The sequence below is a fragment of the Penicillium bovifimosum genome, assembly GCF_028826915.1.
Source record: "Penicillium bovifimosum strain IBT 22155 chromosome Unknown utg000006l_segment0_segment0, whole genome shotgun sequence".
Lineage (NCBI taxonomy): Eukaryota > Fungi > Ascomycota > Eurotiomycetes > Eurotiales > Aspergillaceae > Penicillium > Penicillium bovifimosum.
Window position 1 is genome coordinate 1003982 of NW_026622715.1, and position 17367 is coordinate 1021348.

General features: G+C 50.1%; 7 protein-coding genes across 7 annotated transcripts; 2 read left to right on the forward strand and 5 right to left on the reverse strand.

Moving 5' to 3' along the window:
• Positions 1–131: 131 nt before the first annotated feature.
• N7515_008016 (telomere repeat binding factor family protein) lies at positions 132–2269 on the reverse strand (the record flags this gene model as incomplete). The annotated part of the gene is made up of 2 exons (XM_056668760.1): positions 132–1071; positions 1236–2269. The coding sequence occupies 2 exons, from the start codon at positions 2267–2269 to the stop codon at positions 132–134; spliced, it is 1974 nt and encodes a 657-aa protein (XP_056518590.1).
• Positions 2270–2720: 451 nt separating this feature from the next.
• N7515_008017 (uncharacterized protein) lies at positions 2721–3259 on the forward strand (the record flags this gene model as incomplete). The annotated part of the gene is made up of 2 exons (XM_056668761.1): positions 2721–2782; positions 2851–3259. 2 exons carry the CDS (start codon positions 2721–2723, stop codon positions 3257–3259), a joined length of 471 nt encoding a protein of 156 aa, XP_056518591.1.
• A 791-nt stretch (positions 3260–4050) lies between these two features.
• Positions 4051–5689, reverse strand: N7515_008018 (RasGEF domain-containing protein; the record flags this gene model as incomplete). The annotated part of the gene is made up of 3 exons (XM_056668762.1): positions 4051–4356; positions 4434–4922; positions 4994–5689. The coding sequence occupies 3 exons, from the start codon at positions 5687–5689 to the stop codon at positions 4051–4053; spliced, it is 1491 nt and encodes a 496-aa protein (XP_056518592.1).
• A 4172-nt stretch (positions 5690–9861) lies between these two features.
• Positions 9862–10671, reverse strand: N7515_008019 (uncharacterized protein; the record flags this gene model as incomplete). Its single annotated transcript, XM_056668763.1, has 1 exon — positions 9862–10671. The coding sequence occupies one exon, from the start codon at positions 10669–10671 to the stop codon at positions 9862–9864; it is 810 nt and encodes a 269-aa protein (XP_056518593.1).
• A 1164-nt stretch (positions 10672–11835) lies between these two features.
• Positions 11836–13046, reverse strand: N7515_008020 (40S ribosomal protein eS4; the record flags this gene model as incomplete). Its single annotated transcript, XM_056668764.1, has 5 exons — positions 11836–11889; positions 11947–12241; positions 12406–12690; positions 12755–12892; positions 13036–13046. The coding sequence occupies 5 exons, from the start codon at positions 13044–13046 to the stop codon at positions 11836–11838; spliced, it is 783 nt and encodes a 260-aa protein (XP_056518594.1).
• A 317-nt stretch (positions 13047–13363) lies between these two features.
• Positions 13364–14568, reverse strand: N7515_008021 (aspartate-semialdehyde dehydrogenase family protein; the record flags this gene model as incomplete). Its single annotated transcript, XM_056668765.1, has 3 exons — positions 13364–14169; positions 14222–14479; positions 14538–14568. The coding sequence occupies 3 exons, from the start codon at positions 14566–14568 to the stop codon at positions 13364–13366; spliced, it is 1095 nt and encodes a 364-aa protein (XP_056518595.1).
• A 1272-nt stretch (positions 14569–15840) lies between these two features.
• Positions 15841–16789, forward strand: N7515_008022 (uncharacterized protein; the record flags this gene model as incomplete). The annotated part of the gene is made up of 2 exons (XM_056668766.1): positions 15841–15970; positions 16023–16789. 2 exons carry the CDS (start codon positions 15841–15843, stop codon positions 16787–16789), a joined length of 897 nt encoding a protein of 298 aa, XP_056518596.1.
• Positions 16790–17367: the final 578 nt, after the last annotated feature.

Genomic DNA, 17367 nt, shown 5'->3' on the forward strand with positions numbered 1-17367 from the left:
CGCAGAGCACCGAAAGTAGCAACAAGCGAACAAGCCGCGAAAAGAAAAGACACCCGAGAGGATACGGACAAACGTCAAAAGTTCATGAGACATGTCAGCAGCGAAGACCGGGCATCCATTCCTTGCCGCGATTAGTTCAGTTCATCCCACATCATAGGAGCAAGCGTATTATCCTCCCACGGTGTCTCCACCGTCGCCGAGGCGCCAGTCCCGGAGGCATCATCCAAAGAGAACGAAAGCGCACCCGCAGCAGCAGGAGGAAGACCCATAGAATGTTCCATAAACCCATGAGGAGGCGGAGGCAATAGCGCAGGATCAATCTGAGCAAGGCTAGACTGGGAAGACGTAGCCGTGTGACGACTCCTTGACGCCGAGTTGCGGGGAGTAGTAGCCGGCGTTTGAGTTGGAGTAATTGTATAAGCCTTGCTTGGGGATTGTGCACTGACAGTAACAGGGTGCGGCCGAGGAGTCGAGGCGCCTGCTGTGGGATCCTGGCCGTGGTTTGGGTTGGTTAGGGCTTTGCCACTCACAGAACCGCCATCGCGGTAGGCGCGCGGGAATTTCGTTCTGAAGCGGTCGCGGAGGTCAGTCGCTTTGCGGTGGATTAGATTCAGGCGTGGATCTTGCTGGATCAGCGTCCACTGAAAACCGTGGACGGCGTAGCCTTTGAGGAGGGCTTCGTCTTCGGTGCTTGTGAATGGTCGTCTGGAGCGACGTTTGGGTTTTGCAACGTGGGGTTCGGGGATTCCGAGGGATGCGAGGGTTGGGCGAGATGTGGTTGAGATGGCGGGTGTGCTGTTTCCCGATGTTGGTGATTGGGATTGGGCGCTGCTATTACTGCCTGGATCTGTGCCTGGCGTGGATGAGAGTGTGCTTGAGATAGGCGGCTTGTGTGTAGTAGAAGCTGGGCTTCCGCCTTCGGAGATTGGCTCCAAGGCTTGCTCGGAAGGGATTAGATGAGAGGGATAATTTTTGCCAATTGATTCCTCGGATCTCTCAGCTTTGGCTTTGAGTAAGGCATTAGTGAGAATTCCGTGTAGTTTTTTCGCAGCTTCATTGGGATCGGATGCACTGTGAGGGTATTAGCAAATAGGGCTGAATGAGGTGGGGCATCAAAGGGTCGGAATCGTGTTGCTTACCGGTATGCCCATGGATATAGAACTCGAAACCTTCAATAATGCGAGATAACGAGCTTAGTTTAAGGACGGAGAGTTATGTAGGACAGTGGACTATACCTGTCTTTCAGATTCGACGCAGTCCGCTGATTAAACTCCAACTCCGGTTGCGCAAGAATAGCAGTCCAGTTGCCAATCCCACACTTGAGAACCCCGCGAAGTAAAGACCTCGTCTCTTCGTCCGTCCACCTTCTGAGGTTCTTACGGGACCGGCCGCGAGCCTTGGGGGACATGGGCGCATCTTGTCCCGACTTGGGAGACAATGCCTTATCTCTCTTAAGATGATCTGGTTCGCGGGTATCAGGGTCCACTGGATCAGTACTTTCAAGATATTCATCATTATCGTCATGATCGTCGTCTTCTTCCACATCGAGGGATGTGCCGAGGATCTCTTCAAGTTTAGCGTCGCGTCTCTCCACGGGTTGGCCCTCTGCGACCAATCCATGAGCTGACACCAAGGCCCCAGAGTCGACAGCAGCATCGTCCCCGGAGGGCTTGATTAATAGCTGGGAGATATTAGACCCAGCCTCAATGGGTGGAAGCAGAGCAGCATTGGGTGGCGGCTCATTGAGTCCGTTTAGGATAGCAAATGGCCCAAATGGGGGAGGCCGCTGCTCCTTTTGAGCCTGGGGGATAGGCAACTGTAGATGCTCGCTGAAGGAATCAGCTTGAAGGTCTCGGCAACGACGTTTGCGAGGCCCTTGGAGGGCATCATCGTCAAAAGATGACGAAAATGGGAACTTTTCCAGGGCTCGAAGATTCACAAAAGCAGGAAGTATCGGCCTCGGAGGGCGTTCCACATTTGACTGCGCATCTGTTGAGAGTTCGGTATTCTTTGTCCGCGCAGCGTTCAAAAACTCCGTCACTGTCGGCAAGCTTGCCTTTGCATTTGCTGGGACTTTTCCATTCTTGGTGTTTGAATTGGAGATAGTATTCGACTCCCGTGTCCCACTGGCATTGGGTTCGAGAGGCGATGGGGCGCTTAGGGTTCGTGAGGATACTGGTTCTCGTAGAGGGGCGATACGGAGAGAGAGTTGAGGGAGTTCGCGCAGTAGTGATTCATCAAAATGCCGCAAGGCATTACCAGAATCCATCGCCAGCTATCACAGATATAAAATCATTTTGAATGTCCAAGATAGATTGTGTCCATGGGGATTTGCAGAAGATCGATCTCTGATAAGGATGCGATAACACATTAGGCGGTGACGCGTGTCAATAAAGCGGTGGCCCGTGGGTAGGTTTCAAGGGTCTACGTCAGCTGGCATTCTATGGACCGAGATCGTCAATATCCCCTGACAATCCCCTTCGATTGTGTTTATTAGAAACTTTTCTCATTGAATGATCTACTTTCCACATCCATATACAATTATCTTGTCCCTTGATATCCATTTTGGACCTGTGTTGTCTTTCATCTCCGCGGAAGAGCTAGAGCTATCCCGAGCCTCAATTATACAGACCGCTTCAATTGAATTGCAGTCACGACCAAAGCGCAACAACGGAGAACACACAAACAAGGAGTAACGTGGAGAGCCACAGCTTCCCAAAATGCCCACTATATTGCCAACGTGGCCGCACATCCTATTCGGAGTGCTTGAGCCCATCTCACTGTACGACCCAACATTTTCCGTCATGCAAGAGCAAGACCGCCCGTTAATTAATTTTATTCATCATGCAGGGCCCTAGGAAGTTTTTTTCCCCTCTATGATCTGCCAGGGTTTATCTCTGGCCAAACACCCACCATCCCAGCCCCGGAAACCTTGCACGCAAGTAGCGTCGCACTCGCCTACCAACTCGGCAACGTCTACTCGCTCATGGCTCTAGTCGGCGTGGGCGTGTGTCACGCAACAACAGAGCCAAGAGTGCTGCGCAACTACCTAATTGGGCTGGCTATTGGCGACATAGGCCATGTCTACGCCACATACTTGGGGATGGGCTGGGACGCGTTTACGGACGTTGCGGCGTGGAACGCTTTGACGTGGGGTAATGTCGGGGTCACGACATTCCTGTTCATTAATAGGCTGGCTTATTTCACTGGTGTTTTTGGGTATGCGAAGGCGCCTAAGGCGGCTGCAAAACGAGAGTGAGGTGTCAGCTGCTTTGTTAGGTGAGCTGGTTTCAATATGTATCTTCACCTTTCTGGCCAAAGAAAAAAAAGCAACGCATTTGAGGGCGGGGTACTTGACCTCCCCTCCCTTGCGTATCTGGGAGACTGTATATCTGCGCAGTTGAATCTATGTCCTTTTATCGATGAAGGGGGCTCTTCGGATGCGATGGGTTTCATTTGATTCGCGGGTATGTGGTCGGCGCAAAGAGGGCCAGGCCGCAAGGGTAGCAGTGTGCTGTGGCTTGGATGGACATGTCAATCGGCTAGATTTGGTTGATCGGGTATGGCTTGGGAGCGAGATACGCTGGCCTGTTTACGTTTCGAGATCCAATGACCGTGGTTTGGAATGCAAGTATGAAAGAATCATGAGTTGTCCACAACAGGGAATAAAAGAGAAAATCCATTGATCATAGCATAACGCAACGCCGGACGCCCCGGTGCTGCCCGACGCAGCGACGCAAGCATGGGTATAAGAGCAGAAATACAGATCACATAGATAATGGAGCATTTCAAGTCGTCATCTGGTGTAGATCGCCTATCCTCTCATGAGTCCGCCAAGAACACCACACCACCAATACACTACTTACTAACCAGGGAGACAAACAATGATTTCAAACAACTCTGAGCCCCCCGGTCCTCGCAAAATGAGCAGTCTCGCCACCTGCAGCCACCACAAGCCAAGCACACACCGGTGTTGCTTGAAATCTCTCACCGGAGCCGAAGAGTGGCCCACTGGCCCGATGGGGTTACTGATCTGCCACTTCTGTGAGCTCATTGGATGCTCTGGAGATACTGGAAAACGGGCTGAAGCACGGAGTCGCCGTTTTGTTTGCGATCCCGAATATGAGGGATCAAGAAGGGGATGCCGGGAAATTTCTGGTAATGCTGGCGATAGGCGGCGTAATTCTGAGCCGGATTCATGAGGAAGGCGATCTCCTGTGGAATTAGAGCCTTGGGGGTGGTCGTGTTTCCCTGGCTGGCGTCCGTATTGCCAGCGCGCATAGTCGAGATAGTGTAGGTGTGGAGGCCGCTGGTAATAGCCGTGAGAGAATGATAGTTGCGCGCTGTGAAGAGCGACTAATTGCGGAGTTGATTAGACTTGGTATAACGCATATGGAGTCTCGATCCATTACGAGATGATAATCGCTTCTTACCTGCGCACAAGCTTGTAGATCTGGAATCATATCTGGGAGGGCAGCACAGCATTCCCAGACGGAGGTACTCAGTGCATGCCAGTGAGCCACTAATTCTCCCACAATAGCATCGCCGGCCACAAAGTTTCGCCGGGTCATCTCGGCAAACCTCTGCTCGTCCTGGGTGCTCAGATTGCGGGCCAAACTCGTTTCCGATGACGAGGTGAGACAATCTTCCATGAAGGGCATTGAGGTATCAAATGGTGTCTGCCAGTCCATGGCAGGGGCATGAATATACTGTCGGCGGAATCGGATTGCCAAAACGCTTAGCATTTTCAGCATGACTCCAAGCCTTCCCGGCTGCTCTTTGAAGAGAGCCTGGATAGGGCCTGCGATGAATTCAAACCCAGCAGTATTGGATTGAGGAAGGTCACATCTAGCAGCAGGGCGCACAGCCCGAAGGCACTGAACTAGCGCTCGGTGTGCGAATGGACTCCGCGAGCGAAGGTGCTAAAATCATCGGTTCAGGATCTATGTGGTACATACTGGCGACTAATCAAGAGATTTCCTTCACAACGTACCTTTTCCACTTCCGTATACAAAGGGATGTCCTCCGGATAGGCGTTCAGATGATCTGAGAGAATGATATAGAGAGCGGTATGTTGCTGCAAGAACCACTCCACAGAGACAGCATCGTACCCAAGAGCCGCGCGTACAATCTCTTCAAAGGCGATCTGCCTAAAGTGGAAATGGCTCTCGGCCTCGATTGCAGTAGCGATTGCCTGTGGATCCAGGGCGGGGCTCGATTGCGGCGGAAGCCAGCTCCAAGGAATCCTGCGGAAAGGAAGGATACTTGACCGACGTAGGATCTCCTCCACTCTCTGCATATGAGAGAGGTTAGCTAGCAGCTGGTGCTCATGGGGCTCGGAAAGCGCAGCCAAAAACGTGTCGATAGTATCCGCATTTCGAGAGCGGAGGGAAGTCCTCGGCAAGTTCTCGTTGCGGAAGAGGCCAAATTGAATCACGCGGCTGATTTCCTGGATTTCGAATGCCCAGAACACCGTCGTTGCCTCATCTTCCCACCAGCGGTAAGACATGTAAAAGGCGGGTATCTCCAAATCAGATTGGAAGATCTGCGGGTAGGAATGACCCGTGGTTGAGATCGCGCTGTCGGATTGCGTTGACATTTTTATCTTCTTGTGTTGTCTGCCCTCGGGAGAGAGAAGGGTGGTGGGAGGTGGTTCGAAGGTCGCTTTTTCTGGGCTGGTCGATTGCATTTATGCGGTCACCATATACACTATACACACGCACCATGGGAAAAGTCAAGGCTGACACGTTGGGTAAGGTACTGGCTCATGTAACACGGGGCTTGAATAGAGTAATTATAGGGCAGGGATGAGGGATGTATGGTAGACGCGACAGAAACTGTCCGGATGAGGAGCATATTAGGATGTAAGAGGGAGGCGGGAAAATAACGAAACAATGCACAGATAATAAACAAGCGGGTTACTCGGAGAGACAAGGGTGATTGGATTTAGACTTAAGATCAGAGCCGGTGGTTTCCTTTATCCCTGTCACTCGTTCCGCCACGTTCGACACATCACGAGGGTTCAAAATAGGCAAGGAATTTGACTGGGCACATTAACAACGGGGCGCCAATCCCAGTTTCCCAGCTGGATGGTCCCGAGTCCCGACGGGAAGAACCTTCGAAATAAAAAGGGGGAACGGGATAGTGACATATCGATGATGATAGGATGTACTCCATACCCCCAGATCGGGGAGAAGTAGGTGAACTCCACTGGGGATCTGCAAGTTGGGCTTCTCTGCTAGTTACCGAGATCCTGATTTTATGTCGAACACCCGTTGCCCGTTGGGCTGCAGAAAGGGAAGGATTAGTCCAGTTGTCAATATGACGAGGTTCTTGTGTCGATCGGCTGGGAGGCCAATATCGTGGTGGAATCGATGAATTATCCTACGGTCCTACCTGTATGCCCAGGTAGGTAATCAGTCAGGGGGATGTATTGTATGCTATATTGTACACAGTATGGGGTATACAAAGGGGAAAAGAAAAGAAAAAGACTAATCTCCACTCAAACTCCTGATTGGTCCAGACTCAATCTTTCCAATGATTTCATGAGGGCGCTAACGTAGTGGCCGTAAATTCCACTAGATTGCTGTGGAGCCTGACGATCTGGAAGGATTTCCTACTTTTCTACTTTTTCTTTTTTATTTTCCTTTAGGGACTGGAACATTTGGAATATATTTCTTTGACAAGTATTTCATGCAACTCGGCAATTGGAGTATGTGAAACGGGATTGATCGGGAGGAAATCAAATTTGCGGTCCGATAAACACTCGAACCACACACCGCTGATATTCGGATCCTTTATGTACTAGGTTTGTGGCAATACTAAGCATCTCAGCTACATTGAACTCTATGAATCATAGAAACATATCAGTATTACTATTAATGATTCATTATCGTGTAGACTTTCAGCATAGCTTCATATCGAGATTGTTGATCAATGATATCACGTTCCAAGGAAAAGACAAGGAACAAACAATGCTAGGCCTTGATCCCTCCCAGTCCCAGCCATTTTTACACCGCTAGAACCATGCTAGACTTGGAAAGGTGGATGCCATATAACTTAAGCCCCAAAAATGGAGTTCGTGGAGTCCCGAGTCATTGAAATTGACAAATTGTCCATCGATTCTGAGTGAATCATCCCATGCCCCAGCTGGTGGCGTGTGAACGATTCCCCACCCGATAACAAGATAATGGTTTCGAAGCAAAACACCCTGCAAGAATGGCAACAATTCGATGGACATACAAATTTCGCCTAGTATTTCTTACGCAGTACAAACTGAAATGCATGTTGGGGGCCACGTGAAATTGGCCATTGACATTCTTGGGGACAGTCCCAGTTCCTTGGGACTGGGACGGATCTCGGTAGATCCACGCGTTCCAAACTTTTCAGAGTTTGTGGGGGAAAATGCCTTCTTAGAGGTGATGTTTATTTGATCTTATTCAGGCCTTTCAATGTCCCTCAAATAATTTTCATTGAGAATAGATCAATCAATACAATTGCCCAAACTGCGTCAAGCCCCAGTGGTCTAGACCAAGCAGTTCCAACGCATGAAAAGCGCGCCCCATGACCTGCAGCTCGAAGGCGCCATATCTGTGGCTCTTGTGCAGGTTCAACCTCCACCGGGGATCCATTTCAGTCGCTTTACCCCGGCGATCCTCGGATCTGAATACGGAGTACATACTGAAGCACATACTGTGTAGAGCACAGATTGACCGGAGCATTCAACCTGCATCTGAAGCCGATGCAGGTCAATGCTTGGGAAAACTCGGGATCTTGACTAACAGATAATGCAGCACAAAGCACTTATTCATGCAAATCCCGATGTAGTCTCCCCATTGTGCGTCCTCGGTAGCGTCGATTCCAAATCCCCATCGCACATGCTACCTGCATGCTAGTCAAGCCAGCCAGCCGCGGAAAATGGGGCACGAAGGCAACCCCGTCAAGGCAAGATCCCCCTATGACAAAATGTCCTGTGCGCCCCTTGCCCACAAGTTAGGTACTTTTTTTTCTCTTTGACCTTGCCTTGACTTCGCGTTATCTTGACACCCCTACCGCTACCTTCCCCTGCAAAGGGTCAACTCGCTTAAGTCCACGTTGCATAAATTGATGGGTCAGGAATCCGGGCGCCCCAATCTCGTCGTACAGATTTTTCCCAACAGCATGGCGCTTGGAATACGGAGAATTCTTCCCTGTAAATATGGGAACGTGGGATGGCCTAGTGCGAGGATTGGCTTTTGACTTTGGATCTATCAGATTGTTCTACCAATCGCCCCCCTCAATCGTCGCATTAGACCATCGGAAATTTTTAAGAAGTTAGTCATATTTCGATGGTCTGGGCATGCCAGCCTCTCGTATGTGACTATGTCCTTCTCTATTTCGCCCCCGTGATCCTAGGGCTGGATTGAACAGATCACGCCCTCATTCCTATTCGCAGCTGTTGGAATCGCTTTTCTGATGGTGTACATTTGCTCGTACCCCGATCGGATGGGGTCAAATAGACCCCTCGATGAGGCTGCAGTGTTGGAAAGGACAGAGAAATGAAAATAGATTGCTCGGCCATCTACAACCTGGCACCGGCGATGGGTGAGTTTATTCTTAGACTCTTGGCCTTCCTCTAGTCATTCGTTTTGCATGTTGTACCCGGTTACCCCACGAAGCGTGACCGCTCACCGTACTCGTTCCTGCACAAACAACTAAGCCAAGCAGCTTCAAGATACGAATCTCATAGAAGAAAAAAAAAGAAAGACACGCTATGAATTAAACCAACCAGACCTCGGATCCGACACATTATGCTGGACGCTGGTGATGCATAGACTAGGTGCCAAGTTTCATACGGAGTACATACATATCCGTACTTACAGCTCACTACATGTATGCATTGTGACCCCACTCCACGCGGACGTCGAGTCGGCGACAACCTCGAATCTTCATAGCCATACACTGAACCCTTCAGCTGGGCGGCAATACATTTGCCACCGCCGAAATCCACAAGCCACGCTGATCGCCTCCGCAGGCGATGATCGTTTCCCTATAGCGGGCACCCGACTGCTTGGGCGAAAGTCAATAATTAAGTATTGAGAGTTCACGAGGCTGGACAGACACTGTACGCAGCATATTGCTTCTTCTGCTGTGAAAATCATCTTCACACTTGCAGGCTGGACGAGCTGTACTCTCCGCGTTTCCCGTACTCCTGTACACCGACTCGGACATGCCGTCTGCGTGGGACGGGTAGACCCGCTTGGAGGAGTACGGTGTGGGGCTGTCGAGGTACAGTAGTTCCACATGATGTTCCAATTGGAAGGTTGTTACTGTAGTTAGTTATAGTTGAACGAAGCAAGCTTGTAGGTGCCTACTGGGTTGGGCGGGAGAGGAATACACAGTAAATCATATTGATGCTGATAGGATGTGTTAAATTGAAGCAAGCAACAATTTAGCAAATGTAACCTTGAGCTATTCGATATGGGAGGATGCGGCTCACAGGCGAAAGAAGAAAATGAATTGTCCAACAGAACGTGTGTATGGCTTCACGATAGTCAAATTGTCCAACTAGCTAAAAACAACAAAGTCTGAATTTGACCATCTGGTCGCACAGTAATGACTAAGCAAGTCATGCTGGGCTAGGTTAGTATGGCTTAGTATGTCCGCACGTCACATGTCTACAGAATGAATGGTCCTTGAATTGACCGAATGGCCGCTGCCAGAGCCTTAGCAAAGCGTAGGCTTGGCATCGCAGCCTCATTCACCCAGAAACTTCCGGCTGAATTCAACATGGTCAATTGACATGAGTCAATATTTCACGGCGAAATTCATGCGGGAACTGTTGACCGGAAAAGCCGGTAATCTCTCGGAAGACCATGAATACTATACGTATCTGGAGACGCTCAAGACAATTGGCGCGCAGGCAATCAAGGAGTCTGTGTCGTCAATTGTCTTGAGCGTCTCCAGATACGTATAGTATTTATGGTCTTCCGGGAGATTACCGGCTTTTCCGGTCAACAGTTCCCGCATGAATTTCGCCGTGAAATATTGACTCACGTCAATTGACCATTCCTTGTAGTTGGCCCGACCACTAAGAGGAGTGATCTTACCAGTCGACATACCCCTGTTCTTGAATAGCTTGCTCGGCGATTGGTGGTTCCTGATGAACTGGATTGCAAGCTGTTCGTCCTCTGCGAAAGGAACAGGGTGGTCGTCCATGGGGCCGGTGAAGGTTGAGTCTTCACGGCGATGAGGTTCTCTGCGAGGAGATTCACTGCGCGACACCCCTCGGCGGGGGGACTCGCTGCGGGGGAGAGCCTCTCGTCGAGGCTGATGGGCTTCGGCCCGGGCGAAAGCCGGGGTAGGTGCAAAGTGCACCGCCGGGGGATACACCGATTGTTGCATCCCATAGTCCATCTCAGTTGACTGGATCGGTGTGTCCACGCTTCGATGGTCATACGAGCTGAGACGAGCTCGCAGATCATTGATCTCGTTGCTCAAGGCCTGGAGCTGGGCCTGCTGGTCGTCGGTTGGGACATTACCAGCTGGAGCCTTGCCTTTGTCCTGGGCGCTGATGGGCTCTCGAATGGCCGGAACGGAGGGTCCGGCTTCATCGTGATGATGACTGTTTTCGGCAGGAGCATCGTCAGAGTCGAAGCCGCCTGGGGGGCCGGAGGAACGAGTTTGTGGCATATCGAAATAGTCACAAGGTCAGGGGAATCAGCGATTCTTATAAGATCCGATTTGAGTTCAAACCGGGCTCATAACCTGTTAAATTGAGGCAAGCAACAATTTAGCAAATGTAACCTTGCTCTATTCGATATGTAAGGATGTGGCTCGCAAGTGATCAACTAAACCAAATATATTTGTCTGTCTAAGGAAACTATCTGGATAGGGAGGTTTTCTTCCATTTGTCTTGTCCGGAACATACTAGTGCCGTTCCGCACACAGGACCAAGTCCGATCACGTGCCTTGTCTTGGCAAGGAGCGGCCCTCCTGCGATAGTCCTGCAATTGACCAAATGGCGGTTGCTAGAGCCTTGGGAAAACATACCTAGGCTTGGCATCGCCGCCTGATTCATCCAGGAATTTCTGGCTGAATTCAACAAGTAGTAACATCTAATCGATAAGCACCTTTCATGGAGGCTACCTATCTCTTAGATTGGAACTATATATTTCCAAAAACCTACATGGAAACAGGTAGTCATCCCACCTGCTAGGGAGCATTTCAGCTTCGAACGAAGACGCGGTCACGCGGCTTTAGGTGGTCCGTGGAACGCAGTACTTCTGGCCTAGAAGGCAAACTGCTACATACACTGGAAGCCAAAGGGAGAGCAAAGGTGATCATATTGTCTACTGTAGTCTGTAGCGCCACCAGGTCACGTGAGAAATATGTAGCTCTATACGGAGTAGACTATGGGGAATTGGACTGGCTATTGGTTACAGTTAGCCGCCTGACACTAGCCAAAGGTTACAAAATCTTTTAGTGTACGAACGTGGATGAATGCCTTGGGATGATTGCCGGATAACGAGGGCCCGAGAACGAGGGGTGCAATTCAGCCCTGAGAGCGACAGCGGAATTAATGAGCCGGATAGAGGCGAAAGGGTGAAAGCTCAAGGGAGGAAAAAAATTACGGTCATTAAATCATTCAAACAAGAAGTAACGTCAAATGGTATCATATCACTCGGAAACGAAGCGGTTAACCCGTCCCTGGTTTGTTTGCTATGGTTCGAACCTACAAGAACAATGCATTATCCAAGTACGTCAAGCAAGTCAAGACGCCGTTTCCCAGCTACTGTTTTTAGTGTTTGCTTTTAGCAGCCAGCTATTCCACGAATATCAGAAGATATGGTGAATTTAGTTGGCGAGCTCGTGGGCACGGCGGCGGTCACGCTCCTCAGCAATGGAGAGCTAGAAGACATCGTTAGTTGAATTCGTAGGTGGCGAGGCTAGGGGCTGATAACATACCTTGACACCCTTACCCTTGGGCAGGGAAACCCAAGGCTTGTCCTGTCCAATGACGAAGACGTTGGACTCACGGGTAGCGAACTGGTTGTCAAGAGCATCGCGAACGTGGACGATGTTGAAACCACCGTCGTGACGCTCACGGTGAGTGATGACACCAACGCGACCCATGTTGCGACCACCAGTGGCCATAATGACAACACCGGTGTCGAACTTGACGAAGTCAACGATCTTGCCAGTGGCGAGGTCGACCTTGACGGAGTCGTTGACCTTGATGGCAGGGTCGGGGTAACGGATGCTGTAGACGCAAGCGCAAGTTAGCAAAACTTTGTTCTTATAAGTGGGATCTTACTGTTTCCAGAAAGATGGAACAGATGTTCCAAGTTCTCTTGTCCTCCGCCGATCAACCAAAGCCTGGTCCAACGACTGAATGACACGGAACTTGTGGAGTGTGGAACTCACGTTCGCGCATCGTGCGTAACCAAGAATGGGATCCCGCCCTTGCCGAGCTGAACACGCTTGACCTTGCAGAGCTTGAACTCAGCCTCCTCAGCCTGGATGCGGTGGACGGTGAAACGACCCTTGGTGTCGTAGATGAGACGGAAGTGCTCGCCGGTCTTCTCGAGGGAGATGACGTCCATGAAGCCAGCGGGGTAGGTGGTGTCGGTGCGGACCTTGCCGTCAACCTTGACCAGACGCTGCATCATGATGGCCTTAACCTCGCGACCGTTCAGGGCGTACTTGAGACTATAACACACCGAAAAATTAGTTCATTGTTCGTCGCATAGCGAGTGTAGTATCGCGAGCGTACCGGTTACGGATGAAGACAATCAGGGGAAGGCAGTCCCGGAGCTTGTGGGGACCGGGGGAGGCCTTGGGCGCGTAGGTTCCGGACATCTTGTCCAAGAGCCAGTGCGAGGGCGCACTGAGGCGCTTCTGGTGCTTTCCGCTGTAAAAACATAGGCATTAGCGATGCTGTTCGATGCCGATAAAAAATTCGATCACTGCGGTAGCGACTGGCCAAACTCGCGCTCTGGAGTAAAACGAGGCCAGCGCACACAACAGTGATGGAAATCATCTCATGACACTTACGGGCCGCGCATTTTGACTGATTTGTCGACTGAAGGTTAGGTGGTCGGAGTGTCGAAGGAGAAGGCTCAATCTGAGAATCGACGATCCAAATCAGAAAGGAATTCGCTTAGTGTGCGGTGGTTGTGAGCCCTATTCCCCACTCCCACCAATCAGACTCCACTAGTGGATTCTCAACGCTTGCTTATGTCATCACATATTGGGGACTGATCCACCCCATGGATTTCCCTTTTTGCAGTCGAGACCACCGAGATCTAAATCATTCGTACGATGTATGAAATTTGTATCTATTTGACATGCGCTGCTAATTGCACTTTTTCGTAAAATGTCTTTAAATGTAACCCTTGATCACAGCAACCTCAGCATTAAGGATGGATGATCCAGCAGCTCCAATAACGGTGTTGTGAGAGAGAGCAGCGAACCGAATATCGAAGTGACCACCCGGAGCACCCTCACGCACGCGACCAACACTCACGGTGTACCCACCGCAAATGTTGCGGTCCAAGCGGGGCTGGGGGCGGTCGGGCTCATCGAACACCTTGATCGCAGGCTCTGGTGCGGAAGGAGCACCTAACTTCTGTGCCTCGGACTTGTACTCCCGCAGAGCTTCCTTGACCTGTTCAGCGGTGGGAGTCTGTCGATTCTTGAAGCGCAGAGAGACAAATGCCATGTGCCCGTCAGTGACACCGACACGGGTGCAGGTGGCACCGACGCGGAGACCCGATTGCTCGTCGAAACCGGTCGCATTAGAATTCAATGCGCCCAAGATCTTTTGGGCTTCGTTCTCGAGCTTATCCTCCTCGCCACTGATGTATGGAATGACGTTGTCCAAGATATCCATAGTAGGCACACCGGGGTAGCCAGCTCCGGAGACGGCCTGCTCGGTGAAGACCTCAACTTCCTCGACAGGGCCAAACTTGGCCTGGAGAGCTGCGAAGGGGATGACAATGCCAATGACAGCACAGTTGGAGTTGCAGACCAGGAAGCCCTTCTTGAGGCCATATTGCTCGCGCTGATGAGGAATGAGGTCCATGTGTTGGGGGTTCACAGTAGGAACCACCAGAGGCACCAAGGGGTCCTTGCGGAAGTTCTTTGCGTTTGAGAAGACAGGAATCTCCGCCTTGATGAATGCCATTTCTGTGTTACTTTGTTAATACATGTTCCATCATCAATATATGAAATCACATACCAGTCTCGCCAGCAATATCACTGTTCAATCCGGAGAAGACAAGGTCACAGTCTGAGAACTGCTCAGGCTTGCAATCACGCAAGACCAAATTGCTGAGCTTTTCGGACATGGGAGAAGCCTGCTTCCACTTCACAGCGTCCTTGTACTTTTTGTTGGCTGAGCGCTCCGAAGCTCCCACTGCCTGAAGCTCAAGGAAGGGGTGGTCTGCCAGCAGCAGGATGAAGCGCTGGCCCACGGAGCCAGTGGCACCAAGAACGCCTGTGTTTTGTTAGGACTAAATCGTGCACCCGGTATCTCGTCAGGATCGAGAACTTACCGCATTTCTTCTTAGGGTATGCAGGCGCCATGTTGTTTTTGGGGTTTTAACGAAGGCGGGTATCAATCTGGCCTGAGTTAGCAAACGTAAAACTTCAAACCGAAAAGGAATCTCCAGCAAATATGCGTAACATGACAACAGTTACATGTCGAATTTGGCAATACAAAACAAGAGGCCTGTATGAGTCAAAGCGTTTCTACAGCCCCGCATGCAGTACAGGAGGCATCATAAGCTTCAATGACTCGCAGACCTCATAGCCGTGATCAACTAGGCATTTCCAGGATAAAATATCAGGCTGTAACAGAAATTGCACTTACCAATTTGGGGAGTGAGGAAGTTGAAGGCTTGTGGCAATAATTGACCGCGAAAGCGCTGGAGCGATATCGCTCTCGGCCCCAGCCCCTGAGTCAGCATCCTGCAATTGGACACAATTTTCACTCTCCTGATTGGCTTTTCAGTGTGGGTCTCAGGTTCGATTTTAGAGTTGCAGAGTTTGGCTGGTTTGCACTGCGCAGAACCAGGCCAGGAGATAATATTAATCCTTATTCCTCACGGTCATTGGTGTTGAGGACAATCGTGCAGGAGATGGTCTTTATCACCTGCAGAATAGAACATCGACATGCACTGGACGGGCGTCAGAGATACAGCCCCTGAGGCTGCCTGAGCCCTTGTAACAAAACTCGGAATTCCCAATCAATCATCAAAAATTCAAAATAATGCACTCATGTGGTAAATCACAAAGACAGGGCCCTTTCCCAGGCAACCCTGACCTTCAGCGTCGAATACGCTTGTTCGTCTTGCATAATCCTAAGCTACTTTCTGCGTTGGCCCTCAAGCTGAGTAAAAGCTGCAAAAAAAAAAGAAACACTCGATGGTTGACTCCGATAGGGGGAATCGAACCCCCGGCTGCCGTGTGAGAGACGGCGATGTTAGCCACTACACCATATCGGATAATTGCTTGATGAGGACTAGCTTTATGCAACTAAGACCCTTTAGGTTAGCGTAGTCGGTCGCTTTGCGCTCCTGTGCGCGGTACTAGTATGAATTTTGACAAGAAAAGCTACATATTCGTGTAGCGCTAATAATAAAGAACGAGTAATATTGATAAGGCAGAATAGAGAGTGAGAAAGAATGGCTTGAATACTTCCACTATAGCCTTGCCAGTTCGGCGAAAGGCTTGCCAGTTCGCGGAAAGCTCGCTACCGTACCAACCGTACCAACACAGGGTGTGTTGGTGCACATGGTATGATACTGTTTTCATGGCCCTAATGGCACGCACCCTTGCTATGTGACAACCCTAGCAATGTGTAGTGTCTCTGGTGCGAAGGACGGGTCATACAAACGCATCTTTCAGGCCGTGACCGCTCGCTCGCTTATTGTGCAACTTTTGCTAGCCGTTGAGTACATCCACAGCAAAGGAGTTGTTCATGGAGGTTAGTCCCCATTCTTTATAGCTGTACAACCATATGCTTACAACTACACCAGACCTTCACACCGGCAATATTCTCTTATGTCTCCCAGCTGATATTGATCAGCTCTCAATCGAAAGATTATACGAAAAATACGGTTCGCCCGCGTCAGAACCAGTTATTCGTTTTGATGGTCAGCCTCCTGAGCCTAGTGTTCCATCTACCGCCGTCCTTCCCATCTGGCTTGGAAAAGCTTCAGAGAAATTCTCCCTTCCAGAATCTAAGATCCTGCTCAGTGATTTTGGAGAGGCATACAGACCCTCTACAGAGTCCCGATATAGCTCGCACGCCCCTATGTCCTTTGTGCCCCCTGAAGCCCGTTTCGAGCCAGAATGTGGTCTTTCTTTTTCAGCTGATATTTGGACACTCGCATGTTCCATCTGGATAATACTCGGCCAGCGTCCCTTATTTGAGGACATACTTGCCACGCCGGACGATATCACAGCGGAGCAGATTGATACTCGAGGGAACTTACCCCTACGGTGGTGGGAGAAATGGGCGGCGCGCCACACATACTTCGATGAAAGTGGGCAACCAAACGAAGGTCGACAGGTGAGGTCTTGGGAAGACCGCTTTGAAAAGCACATTCAACTCCCACGACGCCAGGCTGGAATCGTGGGTTTCGAAGTAGAAGAGAAAGCTGCTGTTATGAATATGTTGCGGTCGATGCTCTCTTTTGAGCCAGAAAAGCGGCCCACTGCGCAGGATATTCTAAAATGCGAGTGGATGAAGAGATGGGCGATACCGGACTTTAACAAATGGGCCGCGAACAACTCTCTGTGATGCTGTTCCCCCTTAGGATGTGATGGATGTTGTAGCCGCATGCAAAATCTCCTCTGCACCCCGAGCCATTTTGTGTTATTCTATTCCACGCCACAGATTCTTTCTCTTGGCCTATTGATTATTCTGTCATCTCTCATTTCTTCTTGGAGCACGTTGGAACACTGGCGATCCGATGCTATTGGTACAGGAAGCACCTAGTAGTAAGGTTACAAGGTACCTGCAGGAAGTTGGGGGGTTCTGAAATACAGTGTCACTATTATTTTCAAAGTTCGAATGGTCGCAACATGGTTGCGCAACCATTTTCTTCAAAAGATAGTCACAAGACTAAATCACACGAAATACGGACTCCATCAAACTATAGTATTTGGAGCCAAACACGTAGTATCCTTGAAATATGTGTCAACGCAAAATTTGATGAAATACAATATTTCATATCAAATACGTCTCCAGTTGACTGGCCGACTAGAAAATACCTTTTATCCATTTCACTCACTACCTACCTACTTAGTAGGTACTTAGGGACCGTACTTAGGCGGCGTTAGGCCTCCAGGGATTGGAGTTAATCACCACCTCACCAT